Here is a 13,204-nt window from a genome sequence, read left to right as displayed (position 1 = left end):
AATAAATAAATAATATTTATTTATTTGACAGAAAGAGAGACAGTGAGAGAGGGAACACAAGCAGGGGGAGGGTCAGAGGAAGAAGGAGTAGCAGGCTTCCTGCTGAGCAGGGAGCCCCATGTGGGGCTCGATCCCAGGACCCTGGGATTATGACCTGAGCCAAAGGCAGACGCTTAAAGACTGAGCCACCTAGGTGCCCCAAAAGACATTATTTGGAAATCAGCACAGAAAGGCAAAAAAAAAAAAAAAAAATAGAATATACGAGAAAAGCACATAATTATTTCCTAGGTGGCTTTTGCTATTTGGTAAGTTTTAAATTAAGTTGTATAACATAATGTCTAGTAGATGGTACTGGGACAACTGAACGTCCGCATGCAGAAGAATTGTGAGTCAATTCTCTCTTTTTCTTATAAAATGTCACTTGGATTTTATCACTGGGATTCATGGCGTCAACTCTGCTGTCCCTGCATGAACTGAATCACAGCTGTGTAGTGACTAGTTGCCAACAAGTTTTGAAAGAAGTGATGTGACTGGTTAGTGATTGCGACGCGCGTCTGTCAATTACCTAGTTTCCTGCGGACTGAAAAGCTATTGGCAAAGTCTGTACTTCATGCAATTACTTCCAGCTGATGCACCGTGGTAACTCAAATTGAACTGTGTTGTTGGGAGACCGGTGTCATTTAACTAAACTTTGGTAACTAATATCTGTGCTTATTGGAACCAAGCAAAGTGAGAACTATCTGTATACACACTATGTATTCGATTCTCCCTTCAAGTGTTCGGTAACGCTCACATATAGTACAAGCACCTCGCAATACTGGGCTTCCATTTATTCCCTCCCAACATTTGGGCTACTTTAGTCATATATTTTTCTTTTACAGATGCTACAAACCCACAAAATATTGATCATTTTTGTACCATTTTTGAATAAGAAGGAAGTCTTCATACCTACCCCCATATTTCCTGTTTCCAGTGCTCTGCATTTCTCTGTATAGATCTAGATTTTTTTAAAAGATTTTGTTTTTAAGGACTCTCTACACCCAGCATGGGGCTTGAACTTAGAACCCCAAGATCAAGGGTTGCATGGTCTTCCAACTGAGCCAGCCAGGCGCCCCTATTATAGATACAGATTTTCATCCTATATGAGGCCTGAAGGACTTCCTTTCCCATTTCTTGGAGTTCAGGTCTTTTGGTGCTGAACTCTTTCAGTTTTCATGTATCTGAAAAAAATCTTTATTTTGCCTTTGTTTCAAAAGATCTATTCGCTGGGTGAAGAAATCTAGGTTGATTTTTTTTCTTTCACTACTTTAAAGATGTTCCACTGTCTGCTGGCTTGCCTTTTTTCCTGATGAGATATCTCCTATCATCTGTATGTAATGTGTCTTTTTTTTCTTCTGGCTGCTTTTAAGATTTTCTCAATGACTGGTTTTAAGCAGCGTGATTGTCATGTGCCCTGGTGTAGTTTTCTTCATGTTTCTTGTGCTTGGGGTTCGTTGATCTTACTAAGAATTTGCCGATGTATAGGTCGTGGGGTGTGAGAAATGTTAGCTATTATTATCTGCACGAATAATTTAAATACTTATCAACATACAATGTACACCCATAAGTGTATATTTTTTCATTGCCCCAAATATCCCGGGTTTGAGGCTATTCAAACAAGAATCATTCATCAGGGAAATCAAAAGAAGCTTATTTTGCTGTGTGATCAAAGGGTAAATCACATTCTTTCTCTGGGTCTCAATATTCTACTTGGTAAAACAAGAAAGTTGAGCTCCATTATATGACCATATGATTCTATTATTATCAGGTGCCTTGTTGCCTTTGTATTGATCAGTTTCCAGAGGATAGTAAACTGTTTTCTGACTTCCATATTTGAAAACCTATCTCCAAGTCTGCAGTAGGCTCGAGTAACAGAACTCTCTGTCCTCTCTGTTGTTGATTTTCTGCCATTTGATACTTTGAGTACATAAAAGAGTGACCCACCATATTTAAAAATAGAAGTACAGCAAGACCAAAGTAACCCTTTGTGCATTTTTTTCAGGGATGTGAGAGCGGAGTGGGGTTGCCTAATGGGAGTCTGGGACTCCATCTGAAATAAAGATTTGGAATTTTGAGTCTTGAGACATCAGAATCCACTTCCTAGAGCACACCCTGAGCTATCACCATCTGTGCGTTTATATTTATATTTTTGGGAGGGTAATGAATTTATAAAACAAGATAATTCTAATACTAATACTAATAGTAAACATTTATATAGAGTTTGCTATGTGTCAGGCATTGCTCTAAGGGTTTTGAAAGTATTAACTCAATCCTCACAATGCTCCTATGAGCTAGGCACAATTATTATCCCCATTGAACAAACAAGGAAACTGAGGCACAAAGCTATTAAGATTTCTTTTATTACATTGATAAGGGATCCTACACCAAGCAAAAATAAGTGGAACCCTTTTAAAATAATTAAAACAGAAATGATAAATGCAAGGCAATGTGGAGACTTCATATGGAGAAAAGAGGTTTTGTCAGAATCCCACAAACTAATTCTGACAAGGTCCATAACAAAACACCCATGACATTAGGCCTTTTCCTGCCTCCAGCCCTTGTTGACATTGGTTCCCGAAGGAGGAAAAAGGAGACTGAGAACTAGGCCTCAGGGCTTCTGAGTGCAACATTGCCAGCGCCCCAACACCTGTTAGATCCGGTTCTCAAGAAGTTTTGAAGTTTCGAAATGCATCCTGGTATTGTTTCTAAATCAGTTCCTTGCTGCGTCTGGAGAAATCAGACTGTCCCTTTTCCAACGTGCTTAAACCTTTCACTTGAGATTCCAGAGCCCATGTTTCCTTTGTAGAAAATAGGGACAAGACTTCCTAAAAGTCACAACTACCACAATCTCAAAGCCCCCAGTCCCGCTCTGCTCCAGGCCCCACAACCTTTTGGTCAGGCCCAGCTGGGTCCACATCGGACCAGAGCCACCATGTGTTATCAGTGCCTGTGACCAATTTGGTGATGGAAGAATCAGCAGCGGGCAACCGGGCTAATCCAAGTCTGAGAAGCACATTTACTTATTCAGCCAAATACTGGGACTGGAGTCTCTAACATAATGTAGAACGTGGGCTTGTTCCCCCAACCAGATGCCAGAAGTTGGGAGCAAACTTTGAAGCTGGAAGAGAACAGTGGTGTAGGACTGAGTGCCCCCAATCGATTTTACACTCAGATGGGTGCAGCAGTGGTTGGGGGAAGTTCCCGAGTGACAAACGAGGAAGCCTGAGCCACCAGAGACGCCAGCCCAGCCTCCCCCACGGGCACAACGGGGGGGGGGGGGACAATGCTCTCCTGACTCGGGCCCTTAGAACCCTAGCCAGAGGCAGAAATTCTGGCCAGACCATTGTGCACAGGGGCAGGGGTGAGCGGGGGGGGGGGGGCAGGGTGCAAGTCCCACATTGTTCGGGACCCTGAAGCAAACCCCGGCGACTTTCCAGAGCTCACCCTCTTCAAAGTCGGGCTAACTAAACGGCAGGCCTAGGGATAAGCCCTGTGCCACGCCCTCCTCCCCGCACAATCGCCGTGTCTAGGTGGCTTTGTGAGTCACCCAGACCCTCCGTAATAAGGCCACGGTGGGTGGGGCCGCCTCGCACTTTCTCGCCCCTTCCCACCCTGACTCAGCCCTCGGCCGATTGAGCTCCCCTCGCCGGCGGGCCGCCGCCGCCGCTGTGCCCGCCCCACCGGGCATGCTCAGAGCCCGGGCGGGCTCCGACTGGCGGCAGGCAGCGGCCGGCGAGCGGCGCGGGGCCCCGGCGCCCCGGTCCCTTTAAATCCGGCCGGCCGGTTGCTAGGCAACGGCGCGGCCCGCGCTGGCGCTGCACTGCAGAGGCTCTGCCCCGCGCCGGCCGGGCCGGGTCGCGGTGGCTAGCGCCGAGCCCAGGGCTGCCGCCAGCCGGTGGTGGCTGGCTTCGGGGAAGAGGGGCCAGGGCCCGCCGGACCCCACCCACGTCTCCAGGTACGTCTGCGCGCGGGAGCGCCGGGGCTCCCCCGGGCTCGCCGCTGAGGGACCCCGGGCTGAGGCACCCCGTCGCCCCCCAACTCGGACCCCCCCTCCCAACTGCGGCTCTCTGCTCTCCTCCGAGCCTCGAGCCCCGGGGCCGGGAGCTGGCGAGCGCCGGGGACCTAGGGGAACAGGGTGTGGGAGTGGGGTGCGGGAGGAGGAGTGGGGTCAGGCCTCGCCCGCTGCCCTCGCCCCCCCCACCCCCCCCAACTCCGCCCGCCAAGGGGTAGGGACTGGGGAGGTGGCAGGGAGCGCCCAGACCCGAGCCCCCTTCTCCACACTGGAAGCAGCGATGGCAGGAGTTTGTTAACCATTTACCGAGAAAACCCCCAAACTATGCGCGCATAGATACGGCTTTATAGCGAGAATGTGACTTCCATACTAATCAAGTACTCAGCCTCTGGAATTAAGGTAACTCGGTATCTTTTCTTCTTCAAGGAATAGTTTCACACTAGTAACAAAGAATTGGAGGGTCAAAACCCTTTACAGGGCCCAGTTTTCAATGGTACTTTGCTTCACTCTCAATGTCTGCCAAACAATAGGGAAGACAATTTGTCCCGTGAAGTGAACACTTGGCTCAAATGGTAGGACCCTGAAAGCTTAAGGCAAAAAAGCGAGATCACTTTCCTTTTTAATGATTTCGCAAATTAACCCGCCTCCGAGGGAGGGAGGCAAGGCCTAGGCTCCAGCCCTTTGCTAAGATGCCTCTTGGCAGGGTCGTTAATAACAAGCATGCTCCTGCGGCCGCCAGCAGTGGCTCGTTCGCTCAGGGGGTGCTAAAGACCGGGAGATACCGTGTGGAGTAACCTGCCACCATGATTCTTGTCCTATTTGATATTTGCATTGCTTGGGGACGGAGGACTTGGTGGCATAACAGTTGGGAAAGTGGGTTGGCAAGTTAAAAAGAAAACTTGCTTCAAAGTGGCTGGCATCACATTTTAGATAGGCCACACGGCATTCTAAGTATATCACTTGTCATTTTAAGCTACATCTTGGATATAAACACGGATTTGGGCATTCTGGTTAATTATATTTTCTAATTATGCTGTGGGGATTTTATTTTCAGTTCAAACTGGAGAAGGAGAACAACGGTACCCAATAGAAGACCTTGGACGTCGGAGAGTGTAAGTACAGCTGTGCGGGCTGATAGCTTGTTACTGTGGGTGTTCAGAAGTCCAGAGCCTCACCCAACACCAAGTCTTCAACCTTGTAACCAGATCGTTAATCTGCATTGTCAGCACACTCTCAAAAAAGTCTCAGGAAAATACAAAAGAAAAGTGTCCTGGAGACTTTAGCTAAGCCAAATAACCTTTGAGGGGAGAAAAAAAGTCCTTTTCCTACCATGTTCCCCAAAATACTGTTGCAGAAACCAGAGAAATTATAAGTATGTACAAAACCTTAGTTAGAAGCACAGCATTATAGGATTTTCAGAAAGACTACGAAGGCTCATTCGTTCAGCAGATAGTTGGTGGTGGCTACTGGGTGTAGGGAAACAAAGATGGGTAAGATACCAGGAGATCACAGTCTATCGGTGAAGTAGAGTATGATGAAATGCTGTCGAAGCAGCATGGGATAAACTTGAGTGCAGAGTCATCCTTGCTCATCTTCCAACCGGTACTCCAACTGTGATGCTTCTAAGAAGTTATTGGTGGCTCTGAAAAACACTGGGGCATTTGGAAAGTTCTGGGTAAAGCAACTGGAGATAAAATGCAAATATCTTCAGTTGTGGGAAAGATGACCTCAGAATCACTTTGGCTTCAGAAATGAGGGGGCATGAGCCACCTTCGGGATTTGGGGCTGACCTTCCCTGAGGATACGGGTTAAATTAATGCAGGATTTGAGTTTAGGGTACTCACTGCTTGTTTTAATAGCACCCACACCCCCCCCCAACTGACTCTTTCTGGGGCCTGATAACTTCAGGCTGGCAACTTCGGAGCACATCTCTTTGGAGAAGGGTTGGGTTGTTTGGCTGGTTTCTGTTCCAAGGGAGGGTAAGGAAAATCTAAAAAAGAACAAAACCTGTTGTTTACAGTAGACTTTACAATTGCTTCCGTTTTCGTTTTTATTCATTTCTCTTAACCACCTGTGAAATGGGTATATATTGTCCCTATTTTATACTGGGAGAAACTGAGGCTCACAAAAGGTAAGTTCTCCAATTGTTCTAAAGTGTGGGAGTCAAGATATCTGGCACCCCTCAGGATTTTTTCACTATAATCCTCATACTCTGTTCCTTTCGCAAGAACTTCCTTTTCCTTCATCCCCACGATTTTGCACGCTAATAACGTGTTCCCCCACCTTGACTTCAGACACTTCATTTGGGTCCTCATTTTGGTATTTAACGTTTTTCTGTGAGCCAGTGGTCCCCAGGAGGGTGGAGAATGGAGGAATGGAGAAGCTCCCCTAGAGGGGCTAGAATCTTCTCAAATAAGGAGAGAGAGTAATGATGGTAGCGCTTTGTGCCTGGGAACAGTGGAGGCAGGAAAAAAAAGGTCGAGAACTGCTTTTAAGTGAGAACAGATCAGACAATTGAGCCAAGAAGCCAGGCCAGTGACTTTCTTTGTAGCAGACTTTTTTTTTTCTCCTTCCTTATTTTGGCCAAGCAGTTTTTCTGAGGGTTGGGAGAACTGAAACCATCCAAGAATAATGGGAAAAAGTTCCCTGCGCTAAGAAGGGCCCTTTGTCTTCGCCTTACTGCTCCTGGGCTGTGACTACAAGCCACGCCTCTAGTCGAGGGTGGCTGGGGGGCTGAGTGCCTTGACAACAGTTTGACCGTCCCAGGTTGGAGATGACCTTTTGCAAGGCCATTCCCAATTTACGAAGTTTGGGATGAAACACTGTTGCAAGGCGAGGGGGTGGGGGAAGCCTCTGGAGGTTTTCCAGAACTGTTTCCCAGTCCCTGCCTACCCCTGCCTGGAAGAAGAATCGCATTTTGCAGACAGATGTAGATTTATGCAAAAGAGATGGTCCTGAAAGTTTGAAATAAAATTCCAATGTAAATGAGATAAGGCAACGGAAAAAAAAAAGTCTTTGATTTTTTAGCTTAGCAAATTTCCCTAAAGCATGTGATTTTAAAAATGAATATTTTAGAAAACAAGTAATTAGATTTCACATATTTAACCACTTATCCATGTTAATATGAGTCTATTCCCCAGGGCCCCCTACCTTGAAAATGGAAATGAGATGGTTTTGTGGGTTTCTCGTTTCACAGTAAATAGTGGTACATTATTTTCTGGAGCTATTTGACGACAGTTGTGCGTTCACTTAAGATTTTTGTGGAATGGTTTGCCTAAAGATCCATAATAAGGGGTCACTCTTCGCTTAGCTCTCAACGAGTCTTTTATGCTACATCACATTTCATTATAAATTTATTTGCAATTTATCAGTGGTTCCCAAATTCTTTAGATGAATATAATCCACTTCGAGGAGTCAGGAGATCCCTTACTCCACCAAAATGCCCTACTACTTTGCCACCAAAAAAAGAAAGTCACTAGAGGATAAATGGTGATGTTTTCAGAGAGACACTAACTAGAACGATCAGGAGTTTATTATTAATTTATGTCAGGCACAAATGAATGATGTAGCCGTATTACACCCTTGTCTTAACAGTGCAGTCCCAAGGACTTCTGGGGGATTGCTGTTTTAGAGGACCATTCATGTTATTCTTGCCACATGACTTTATATTGCTTTCCTGTGTTCTGGCTTGTTTGTTTCTTTGAATTTTTCATCTCTTGGACCTCCTTCCCTTACTTTTTAGTCCTTCAGTGACCAATGTAGTGTTGGGTAGGCAGTCACAGTAGTAAATGTTCACAATTGACCCACTAAAAAGGCATGCTTATACTTTCAATAATGGCTTCTGGTTTGATTTGCCGTATGCTGCAACAAATTACCCAATCAAGTTTATTGAGAGCAAAATGGCTGCCCTGGCAGGATAGAGGAGCGTCATTGTTTCAAAGTGTGTTCCTTGTCCTTGCCAGAGAATACTAATGTCATACTTGTTCTGCATAAAAAACAAACAGCGCAGTTTGGGAAGAGAAAATGAGACTGGCAGCTTTTACCCCCCAGTCTGGGCTTTGCCATACTCTGTGACTAGATTTGGGAACAAGCCCTTAAAGAATATCTTGCCAATGAAAGAGGGGGGGAAAAAGAAAGAGAGAAGGAAAGAAAGAAAGCGAAAGAAAGAAGGAAAGAAAGAAAGAAGGAAAGAAAAGAAAAAGAAAGAAAGAAAGAAAGAAAGAAAGAAAAAAAGAAAAGGCAGCTCAGAGACCCCTTGACCCTATCCTGTGTAAGCCATGGGAGGGAAATTCCAGAAGGCTTTTCAAACCTTTCTCTTTCTGTCCTTTGATATGTGACATGCAATTCTCCTTACCCTCCCCCCTTCATTTTTCCTCTCTCCTTTTGTGGCCCTTTAAAAAAAATACCTAAGCTCTGAAAATAGTGGGTTGTTTTCTTTCAGTTTGTGGAATGAAACCTAGCAGAAGAATAAAGAGGAATTTTAGAGCGAGCCCTGACCTGGGAGACAGGGTCTCAGTTTTACCACTACAGGCTGTGTGGACTTGGTCAAGTCACCTGACTTCTCTGAGCCTCAGTTATAAAATAAGCAGATTCTTCCCAGTTCTCTGAAAAGTACTGACTGTATCAGGAAATTGCACAGAGACTCGAGGAAGAAAGGTAGTGAAATTGAAGAGAAAGAAAATGTGTATATGTTTTTGCCACAGATTTATGGGAGGGTTGGAGATAGAAGTCACTTTCTCAAGGTGCAAAATTATTAATGAAAAGAGTTTTTTCTGTTTTAACCTTGTTCTGTACCCAGATCTCGATCTCAGATTTCTCATTATCACTATCTCTAGGGATACAGTGGCCTCACCATACTTGCCCCCTGCACACCCCCCTTCCCGATCAATCTCACCAATGCCTTTCGTCCAGAGTTAGGTACAAGGAATAGTAATCTGTGTTCCGTTGCTACCTGATTAGAAGCATTTGTGTCTTTTACAGAATTGTCTGGTGAAACTGCGACTGCTAAAAAATGTGACTGGCAATTAGCTTCCAGTCTTCTCTCTTTCCTCTGCTCCTTTCTTTTCTGAACACAGTGATAACTCCCAGTCATTTGCATTCATATTTCTAAGAGAGGAGAGAAACCAGAATTAGGATGATCTTCCCCTTTAAGAAAAGCTAGAGCATAGATGCTTCTGGGTGGTGATTTAGTAGAATAATAAAAGTCAGAAAGGACTATTTCAAGAGAAAGGAGATGATGCTTCAATGGCAAATATAGACCATGAATTTCAAATCTCCGCTTATAACCGTGGTCTCGTTAACTAAACTTAAATAAAGCTTGGTTTATGGCTTTTGAACCAATCATTCTAACACCTTCACTGCATATCTGTATCTTTCCCTTTCCTCAAAACCAAGTAGTTGCCAGTGGGGAGTGTACCCTTGGGGATAGCGGGTCCCTTCCCTCTTTCTTGGGTGGGATCAGGCATGCTCAGTACACGTAGATAGCAAGTTTACTCTCGCACCTTAGCAAGGGAAATCTAACATTTAAACTACTGTTGTTAAAAGACATACTGGAGAGATAATATACCAAAAAGTGGTCATCTCAGAGCCATGCGATTATGAGGGAGATTCCTTTTGGTTTTTGTGCTTTCCTGTGTTTTCCAAAATTCTACAGGGGCTTCCACTACTGTTAGACTTTTTATATTATATGAAGTGTTATCTAAATGTATATTACATACGAAATAATATTATAACATTATAATCTGTACTAATAGTAAAGAAAATGTTACCTTAAAAAAGAAACACAGCAATTGCCATTTTCTGTTGCCAAGATAAAACTGTATTTGTGTGCATGGGAAAAAGAGATGCAGGCATACTTTGATTTTCCTCAGTGGTGAGGCTACAAATACATTGCAGCAGATGAATGTATAAACTGAATGAAGCGCCCCTCCTCCTTCTTCCCCTTTGGCAGTCCCTGCAGTTGCTCGTTCGGTGGTTTCAGATGCCAGTGGCCTTTCAGTGTGTTGCTTGGGTCCTTCTTTCTCCCTACTCTGGCGAGTAGTTATGGTTGATCAGATATTTCCGTATGTTAGGAAAGCTGTGTGTTATGGATTCTCTTTGAATAGGAGAGATTCCTTTTGGAACAAATAAATATCCTCTGAGTTTTAGAAATTTGAAAAGTTGCTTGTGGTTTGGTACGTTACGTTTTCACCTGAAAACTACACTTGGAGTCAATATCCCGAGAAGGACACATTCAGTGGCATTCATATTTTCACTCGTTGACATTCGGTTCTCATCATGAAATTGCTGTCAAAATGGATAGAATTTTGTACACTTGGCAGTCTTGCCTAAAAGCAAAGCCCAAGACTGGAATAGCAGGAATTCGCAGGTCAAGACAGAAGGGCATTTGGCAGTTACTCACAAGGAAGTCTGCGTGGTATACTTTACCAAAAGCAGCTCACATTGCATTAAGCCCCGATGGTTTAGTCACTTTAAAGAATGAATAAATAGTCCGACGCAAAAGAACTAGAAAAAAAAAATCAGGCACGTTGGAAGCACAGGTATTAGCCTACTATTAATATTAACCTGTTAATTTGAAATCACTTTTATTCTTTGGAAGCAGTCCGCTTTCATGTGTACTGTTGCTCTCTCCTAGCAACGTTTTCTCTCCGGTAAATAGCCAGAAGTGTCCATTGATTGGTTATGGGGCCTCGCAACAGAAACTTTTAATGCTGGCAGAGTTTGTGGAATGTCACTGGTGTTCAGTTCTAAGGAGGGACCCGAAGCTCTCTCAGGGAGTTAGAGGGAGCGCTCGTCCTCAACTATTTAGGCTCTTTCGCCCGTGAGCCACTCCAAGTAGTTCTTCGCATGACACCAGCTGCCAGTGTAAACAGTGTGCCTTGATTTTAAATTTTGTTTTTCAGGAATTGGAAGACGTACCTGGAGAAATGGACGCTAGAAGAAAACACTGGAAGGAGAACATGTTTGCTCCTTTTTTTAGCGCACAGGACGTTCTAGATGAGGCTTCTCAGCCTGAATCTTCTTCTGAACAAATGACTTTAGATAAGGCCAATAGAATAGAAGGGATTTATAATTTGTCTAGTAGAAAGTTTCAAGAAGAAAATAAATTTAAGAGGAAAGAATTTATTCCTCAACTAAATGAAAAAGAACAAGAACCAAATTTAAGAGAGAGAAAGATAAACATTTCAAAGAACGAAGCAGACACAAATTCTATCTCCTGTGATTCCTCTAATTTGGATATGGTGACCGAAGAAAGCTTTAATAGCACAGAAGACCGTTCTACCTGGAGTACAAAGGAATTACCAATCCTACCACGACAAGACATAAAGAAGAAATTTACCGAAGGAATGTCTCCAAAACTTCGCCTGAATCTTTTGAATGAAGAACTGGAAGAACTTAACATGAAATGCAGGAAAATAGAAGAGGAATTTGAAAATGCCGAAAAAGAACTTTTGAACTCCAAAAAAGAAGTCTCCTCCAAACCCCTCAAGTTTCAGGAAACAGGGGGAGAAACTTCGAAGAAAGACTGGGAGCTCCAAGCTTTAAGAAATGACCTCTCCGAAAAAGCGACAAACGTCCAGAACCTAACCGAAGAGCTGCAGCAAGCCAAAGAACTCATCCACAAGCTGAGCCTCGAGAACCGGGAGTTAAAAGAGGCCGTTCGGAAGCTCAGGCGGCAAACCGAGATCGGAAACGCGCTCTTGAAGGAAGAGATGAAACTGTACTATGAGTTAGAGATGGAAAAGATCCGCGGGGAGCTGGACGCCATCAAGAACGAGCTGAGAGCCGAGAAGACCCTGCAAGCAAGAAATAACAGGGCCCTGGAGTTGCTTAGGAAACACTTCGCATCCGTGACGTCATCAAGTACCCTGGACAGCTTGACGGAGGATTTTTTTTAAAACTCAGACAAATAAAAAAAAGCCTTTCATGAGGCAAATCATGGAGCCAAATCAGTGTTTCTTGTGCTTTCTTTGTGTGCCACTTAAAATGTGGGCCACGAGAAGTGGTTGTTCGTCTGGGTGGAATCGGGCTATCCATAAAAGTGTGTAAGCGTTAACGTCAAAGCTTCTGTCTTTTTCTCGTGACGTCATTGCGAGAGTCCAAATGGAAATGAAGCTTCAGAAATCTCTTTTTTATCTATACATTTCACTCAAAGATGTGTAGTGATTCACCAAATCATTTACGAGTACAAATCCACAGCCATTTTGTGATCTTGTGAGCAATATGTCCTTGGCACGTGAATATTCCATCTGTGTTCGTTGATGTTAACAATAAAAATCTTGTTTGTGTGTATAAGCATAACATGTGTCTCTGGGTCTTATAGCTGCCTGTTCAGACTCAATGGGATACTAAAAATGTATCTGCTTTCTTTGAGATCCAACCTTAATTAGGCACATATAAACATCTCTGGAAAAAATGCAGCTTTCCCCCCCCCTGCTGTTTTCCCCATGCTTTCTCCCTTGACCTGGCCACGGTTCCCATAGACTGCAAGACGACTTAAGAGACATGGCTGTGACCTTTGCTAGAGCCCTGATTTTGTCGGCAATAGCTTTCGCGTTTTCTTGTGTTGACCAGCAAGGGGCGTTGTTGACACAGTTCTTCCCAAATTCTACCAGGGAAAACTTACAAGCTTCCTGCCTGGTTTATATCACCAGCTGGCTGGGGCTGGAGTGGAAGGTATAAGATGTCACCTAGGTAAGCTGTTAGCCAGCTGGCTTGATTTGTATGAGAATCCGGTCCTGTCAAGGGCCTGGGCAATGACAATTTTGTACTCAGGGAGGGTACAAATGCACTGCTTCGGTCCTTTGGTGGAAACGCCAGGCCTGTTGAGTCTGTGCATTTGTTTGTTTCAATCACCAAGATCTCTTGTAATAGGAGTTCTATTTGCACGGTATTTTTGAGTCCAACGAGCCAGATGTAAGGACAGGTACAATTGTAAAGGTTTAGGTGTCTTCCCTGATGGGAAATCCCCAAACTGGGAGTCCAGACACTTGAGTTCTAGGACCTGTTTTGCCATTAACTAGCTAATTAACCTTCCAGGCCTAAAAGACCTCATCTGTAAAACAAGGGAGTGCATCTGTCATCCAAAGTCTCTCCATTCTGACGCTCTCAGTGGTTTGATTTGCAGCTCTAACTGTACCTGTGAAGTAGAAT

At 44.3% G+C, this 13,204-nt stretch overlaps 1 protein-coding gene across 1 annotated transcript; it reads left to right on the top strand.

The window, feature by feature from the left end:
• The first annotated feature begins 3,828 nt into the window (after positions 1–3,828).
• On the top strand, positions 3,829–12,342 carry CCDC160 (coiled-coil domain containing 160). The gene is made up of 3 exons (XM_026520620.4): positions 3,829–3,994; positions 5,106–5,163; positions 10,954–12,342. The coding sequence occupies exon 3, from the start codon at positions 10,978–10,980 to the stop codon at positions 11,947–11,949; it is 972 nt and encodes a 323-aa protein (XP_026376405.1). The 5' UTR covers positions 3,829–3,994; positions 5,106–5,163; positions 10,954–10,977; the 3' UTR covers positions 11,950–12,342.
• The last annotated feature ends 862 nt before the right edge of the window (positions 12,343–13,204 follow it).

This window comes from Ursus arctos, chromosome X (assembly GCF_023065955.2).
Source record: "Ursus arctos isolate Adak ecotype North America chromosome X, UrsArc2.0, whole genome shotgun sequence".
Taxonomy (NCBI): Eukaryota; Metazoa; Chordata; class Mammalia; order Carnivora; family Ursidae; genus Ursus; species Ursus arctos.
This window is presented reverse-complemented; position numbering and strand designations above follow the sequence as displayed.